Raw genomic sequence first — 6611 nt, 5'->3', positions numbered from 1 at the left:
TTTTAGTGGAGACAGGGTTTCGCCATGTTGGCCAGGCTGGTCTCGAACTCCTAACCTCAAGTGATCCATCTGCCTCGGCCTTCCAAAGTGCTGGGATAATAAGGCATTAGCCACCGCTCCCGGCCCCCTCTGTATTATTTCTTCTGTCTGTTTGTGGTTATCTACACATGACTGACTATATGAGTAATTACAGTTATCTTAATTCAAAAACTTAGCCTTAAAAATTTGAGTGTTATCTCTAAATATAGTGTTAGAGAAATAGCAGCTCTGAATCTTATTGTACAGAGAATAGAGCCAGGTTAGTTAAAATGTAGCCCAGTTTTCTCTTTTTCCAGGAAAGCGGTGGACTCAGATTTTTGAGGAGAGTGGGCGCCGGTGAGGCGGGGGGGTAAGCAGGCCCTCAAGTGACAACAGAAATTTAAACACAGAGGCCACTTAGTTGCTGTGATCTGTTAGCTGGTGTATGAAGGGTGCTGCAGATGCTTTGGCGTGCTGGCTGGGGGCCCCCAGGGTTTTTATCTGCACGTTTGCAGACCATCATAGCTGTGCGTGAGGAAAATTAACTCGGGTTGGTAGCATAGCAGTCTTCACTTAAGCACTTGTGTGACCTCGAGCTGATGGACTGTCTAGAGCAATTTGAGCTGGACTTCATCTACATCAAATTAGATCCAGGTTTAAAACTACCTTTATACATCTCCCTTGCTTCTGTCTCCCTGGCAGCTCTGTGCATATCCCCGGCCCACCACTTGGACAGGAGGGATCTCATGAAAGTGTTGGGTGGAGAGGTCTTGTCTGCTGGCTCTGATGGCACTGTCTTGGTAGGGTTTCAGATTTAGAACCAGATTTCAGGTCTCCTCTCTAAGCTAGAAAATCATTCCAACAGATCCGATTTCTCTGAGCTAATTTACTAGGATGATCTCTACTTGCATTTAATAAAATATTCAGAGACCTATTGAATTTCAGTTGTAATGCTACTGAGTTTGACTTACTAATACGCTTCAATTCCCAAATGCGTCGCATGGGCTGTTGCTGAATGTGGGTCACTAGGAAAGCTTTGACTCTTAACAGAATTATTCACTGAAGTCTTAGTTACAAAGCATTACTAAGAAGTTATTTATTTAGTCCCAAAGTGACAGGTTTCAAAAAATTTGCACGTTGGCTGGCCATAAATCCATTATATTCACTTCTCCCCCCATAGAATAAAACTTATGCTACCTTCTTGGTGTTTGTTGAACTGCAAATCAGTTCCTTGTCATTGATTTAAAATAAAACAACCCTGATGTATCTTTAGCAGACAAGAGCCTTCTTTTGTTTCACAACCGACTTCTCCAACGGATGGAGAACAAAGACCCATAGTCCTAAAGTGCTTGTGTGCAGCCTCGTATGACCACAGTAAATTGTACATGTAATGAAATATTACTCTGTGTGTGTGTGTGTGTGTGCGCGCGTGCAATCGTAGTAGTCTTTTTAATGTATATTTAAAAAATAACAACCTAGTTTTCATGGTATGGAGCTGGTTGCATAACCTTAGAATGTAGGCCACTTGGGGGGAGGGGGCTGTGCCATTTTGAAATTATCAGTTTAAGGCTCTTGTTTAATAATTATGACAGCAGCTGTTTTCTGAAGGATTCCAGTCTGTTCATATGGTTGGGTCTGTATGGTTAGTGGAGTCTAGATGCTACAGGCCTTTCTCATCATTCACACATGGGTGGCTGTGCTGCTGGCCCCCACCCCACCTACTTCAGTTTACTGAATATCTGTGAGGCCAGACCCCCTTCCACTCCATTGCTTCGCCCTCAGCACATGCTCACACACACAGACACACAATGTCAAGGTTTCACAGAGGTTACAAGTCCCCTTGCTCATCCTCCAGTCACTGGAACTGGGAAGTGAAATCTGGTGGTGGTGAGTACATTGCGGGTTGAACCCAGCAGAGTCAGTGACCCTCTGTGCCTAATGTGCAGGCACAGTGTTAGGGATGCTTTTTTACATGAGTCATTTGTTTGGCAGGTTTGTGACATCGGGAGTCTCATTGTCATTTTTATTTCTTCCAGTTTTATGTGCTGAAAGAGTTGGCCAGATGACTAAGACATATAATGACATAGATGCTGTCACTCGGCTTCTTGAGGAGGTAAGTGCTCCAGGGGAAGGCAAAAGAGTTGTTTATAATCGACTGGTTTTCATTGATACTGATTAAAGCATGCCTTATCACCTGTTTCAGTGAGGAATCTTGGAAATTAGTCTCTTTCAAGGTATAATGTAATGGCTTTACTTTTTGAACTAGTAGCTACGTAGGCCTTTATAGCTATAATTTTATGCAGATATTTTATGTTTTTAAAAGAATATATTAATGGCACCAAATGTGGTACGTTTAAATACTTGGTAGAATATCCAGTTGTAAGTGTAAAAAATCCTGAAAGATTGACTAATGATATATTTTAAGTGCATCCAAAAAATGTCAGAAAAATATATCATCGTCTGTGTCTTCCTAATGTATTTTAAGTTTTGACTTAGGCTAGTGGAATATTATGCAGTGTCAGCATAGAAATAAGCAAAATAAGCATGGCAAGAAAAATTTAAGTAAGTTGCTTAAGATTAGGTGAGCCGCCTTTATTTTAGAGACTGGTTTTCTGAATTTCTTCTGAGTATTCTGTTGCAGTTGAGAATTAAGTATGACGAAGGTCTCTAGAAACAGATGAGTATAATATGTGTATCTGCATGCCTGGAACAGGCCAGAACATGGTAGGTTCTTAGTATTTGTTGAATACATCTCTATCATTAATACACTGCCCCCTTCACTGAATCAGGCCTTAAATGGACAGGTGCTGCCTTCTAGCCCCTTGCTTCTGCTCTAGAAACTGGAATGATTTTGGGGTGTGTGATTATTATGTGGAGGACACAGAAATCATTGTCATTGTTTTCAACCAGTGGGAGGTCAGGGTTGAAGCTCAGACAGAAACTGGGCCAGACTGGTTTCCCAGAGGTTTTTTTGGGGGCGTGTGGCATTCTTTCACCATTTTTATGTCTCTCTATTCCCATGTTTCTACCTCTGCGCATCGAGCATTCTCTTCCTGGTCCTGCAGTCCACTCCTGTTTGAAGTCACAAACTCATCAGCTCCCCAGAAGTGATGTCAGGGTTTTTGGCTATGTGACAGGGTGTCAAGGGCGGTATTTTGGGGCACCAGCCTTCAGCCTTCGGATGTCACTCTAGTTGCCGCTGTCGTTGGTGTTAGCCACGTGGCAGGCTGCCTTGGTTGGCACCACCGACTTTTGAAAATGGTTAATTGCTGACCCCTTTCTACTGCATCCGTTTCCCCCAACAGTGCTCTCCAGATCTTACAAACTGCTTCTGGCGCCTGCTCATCACCCCCTGTTCAGGTCATGGAGTGTTCTGAGAGGGGTCCTAAATCTGTACCTTCCAAGGCCACCACTCAAACTCTTGGGGCCTCAGCAGTGAGATTTTAGCTTCTCTCTGCTTTCCTCTTCCTTGCAGCTGCCACCGTCCATGCCCTCTGTGACCCTCTCACCCTTTCTCTAAGGCTCCTCGCTGTGTAGTCAAGGCCACCCATTGCTCACAGTCCTGAATGCTCCTCTAGCCCTTCACTGTCACTGGGGACATGGCTGCTGCTCTCCCACCCTCGGCCCTCTATGGCATTTAACTGCGTCGGTTCTTTCCTGCTTCTCAGTCTTGTGCTGCAGGGCCTTCCAGGGACCTTTGAAGCTGGTCCCAACCCCATCCCCAAGTAGTCTGTGCCCTCGCTGAGCCCCAGGCTTGGGAGTCACCCCACAGTCCTGTTTGTTTTGTTCATCCAGCTGGATGAACGATGTATTTTTTATTTTTCTGTAGAGGTGGGTTCTCCTTATATCGCCCAGGCTGATCTTAAACTCTGAGGCTCAAACGGTCCTCCTGGTCTGGTGCAGTGCCTTATGCCTGTAAATCCCAGCACTTTGGGGGGTCAAGACAGCTGGATCACTTGAGCATAGGAGTTTGAGACCAGTCTTGCCAAAATGGCCAAACCCCGTGTCTACAAAAAATACAAAAATTAGCCAGGCATGATGGTGTGTGCCTGTAACCCCAGCTACTTGGGAGGCTGAGGTGGGAGATTCGCCTGAGCTCGGGAGATGGAGATTCCAGTGCACCGAGATCATGCCACTGCACTTCGCCTGGGCACCAGAGCGAGACTCTGTCTCAAAAAATAAAACAAAACAAAATTAGAACCAAACTACAGCCACTGTTTATTTGAATTTCTCACATTTTTAAATTAAAAAATGCTCTCACCTTGGCCTCTCAAAGTGCTTGGATTCACAGGCGTGAGCCACCACAGCCAGCCTGTTTTATTTTTAAAGGGTCGTCATGGCAACAGCATCTGTTTGTGTCTATGTGTTCCATGTCTGATGCCATTCTGTTCCTGTCCTGATAAGATAAAGGCCTGAGTTACTGCCTTTCCTTGGAACTAGGAGGGTGTCCTGGTTAAAGTCTAACTGTCCCAGTCGTGTAGCTGTTGCCCTGTGCCATGCTTTTCCTGGGCGTTGGCTCTGTTTCTTCTGTGCTGTGGTTTGCATACCTGCTATAGGCAGACAAGTGGGGTACTGGTGGATTTGCACAGGATCCCAAAGCACAGCCTTCCACCAGCGTGGAGAGTTCGCTTCTGGTTTTTTTTTTTTTTTTTTTGAGACGGAGTCTCGCTGTGTCGCCCAGGCTGGAGTGCAGTGGCCGGATCTCAGCTCACTGCAAGCTCCGCCCCCGGGTTTACGCCATTCTCCTGCCTCAGCCTCCCAAGTAGCTGGGACTACAGGCGCCCGCCACCTCGCCCGGCTAGTTTTTTTGTATTTTTTAGTAGAGACGGGGTTTCACCGTGTTAGCCAGGATGGTCTCGATCTCCTGATCTCGTGATCCGCCCGTCTCGGCCTCCCAAAGTGCTGGGATTACAGGCTTGAGCCACCGCGCCCGGCCTGGTTTTAAGGGGAACAACATGCTGTGGCTCGCCTGGGCTTGCTGCTGTCTGGAATGCACCTTTGGGCAGAGCTTGCCTCCTCCTCAGTTACAGAGAGGGTGATTCCACTGGCCCCTTAGTCATGTTTTTATCCTGAAATTGGTGAATGAGATGAGTCAGTTGCTAAGCGTAGGCGGCAGGCTGTTCGGAATCTCTAGTAGGTGTGTCAGTCAGTGCTAGAGTTCATTGGTAAAAGGGGGCTGAGACTCAAGTTACAATCTTTTTTAAGTCTATGCTTTGAAAGCATAGTGAGGAGAGGGAGGAGGCAGTTAGAATGAGCTCTACCTTGCCTCATTTCTTGGGGGAATAAAGGAACTAGTTCTTTTAATAACTTATTTCCAAGGGCCTAAATTACTTGTTTGTGGTCTCTTTTTCTCATTGTAGTTTAATCCAGTGACCATCTTCTAGCTGTTTTCTGGTTTTTATCTTTTTTTTTGGTAGACATGGGGTCTCACTATGTTGCCCAGGCTGGTCTCAAACCCCTGGCCTCCTCAAACTCCTGATTTTCCCACCTTGGGCTCCCAAAGTGTTGGGATTACAGACATAAGCTGCCATGCCCAACCTGTTTTCTTGTTTTTAGAAGTAAACATTAATCACATTTTGGCTAGAGAAATGGGAGGTTTTTTTCATTCTTGTAATTCTCAAAGAAAAACCCAACCAGCCTGTTGCCTCAGTAATACTAAAGAGAAAAAACTAGAGACTCTACAATAACGTTTCTGTTTAAATTTCCATTTTATTTATAACTATTTTTAATATAACTTGTTATTTTCAATGTTTTGAGTACATAGTAGGTGTATGTATTTATGGGGTACATGAGATACTTTGGTAAAGGCATATGCTACATAATAATCATATCAGGGTAAATGGGGTATCAGGCTGAGCAACATGGCTCACACCTGTAATCCAGACACTTTGGGAGGCTGAGGTGGGAGAATTGCCTGAGGCCAGAAGTTTGAGACCAGCCTGAGTGTTCAGTCTGAGAACTAGTTCTAGTAGAGACATTTGGTAGACTTGAGTTAGATTTTTGAAGACTATCCTTCCAAAGAGAAGTGAACATTGGTATTGCAGTTTTAACCAAATCCAGCTGAAACCACTTGGACTAGGTGCTAATTTTGAGTCAGCCCCTGGAGACTTTAATTCTGTGCAGTCTCCCTCACACAGTTTTTTGAGTCCTTTCCTCTAGGTACCTAATAAGCACAACTGTTGAGTCTTAGAAATGGCAAAGGTCCATGAAATAAGGGACCTTTTTTTTCTTTTCAATTTTGTATTTTGAGATGGGGTCTCCTGTGTTGCCCAGGCTGGTCTTGAACTCCTGTGCTCAGGAAATCCTCCTGCCTTGGCCTTCCAAAGTGCTGGGATTACAGGCATGAGCCACTGCACTCAGTCAAGGGAACTTCTTGGTAGACACTGTGGCCAGTGTAGATAAATGTGCAGAGATGAGCATCTCGGTTGGTTGGGCAGATTCACCGAGTCCCCTTTGCCCCATGACAGGACTGTCTCCACATGTACTGTGTTTCTAGAAAGGCAAGGTCATGATGGGGAGGCACAAATTGTGAGAATGAGTTGGGGAATTTGCAACTCTTTTTTTTTTTTTTTTTTTTTTTTTTTTTTTTTTTT

General features: G+C 44.8%; 1 protein-coding gene across 8 annotated transcripts in view; it reads left to right on the top strand.

Moving 5' to 3' along the window:
• The window catches only part of TRAK1 (trafficking kinesin protein 1), a 215195-nt gene that overhangs the window by 163484 nt on the left and 45100 nt on the right, over positions 1-6611 (top strand). For all 8 annotated transcript variants that reach the window (XM_017876387.1, XM_017876385.1, XM_017876383.1 and 5 more), the window contains one exon: positions 2055-2131. In XM_017876387.1, coding sequence (XP_017731876.1) covers positions 2081-2131 — 51 coding nt within the window. In that variant the 5' untranslated portion in view covers positions 2055-2080. The remainder of the gene's footprint in view (positions 1-2054; positions 2132-6611) is intronic.

Source organism: Rhinopithecus bieti, unplaced genomic scaffold (assembly GCF_001698545.2).
Source record: "Rhinopithecus bieti isolate Rb0 unplaced genomic scaffold, ASM169854v2 scaffold_9581, whole genome shotgun sequence".
Lineage (NCBI taxonomy): Eukaryota > Metazoa > Chordata > Mammalia > Primates > Cercopithecidae > Rhinopithecus > Rhinopithecus bieti.
The sequence above is the reverse complement of the archived record's forward strand: the minus strand, read 5'-3'. Positions and strand labels throughout refer to the sequence as shown.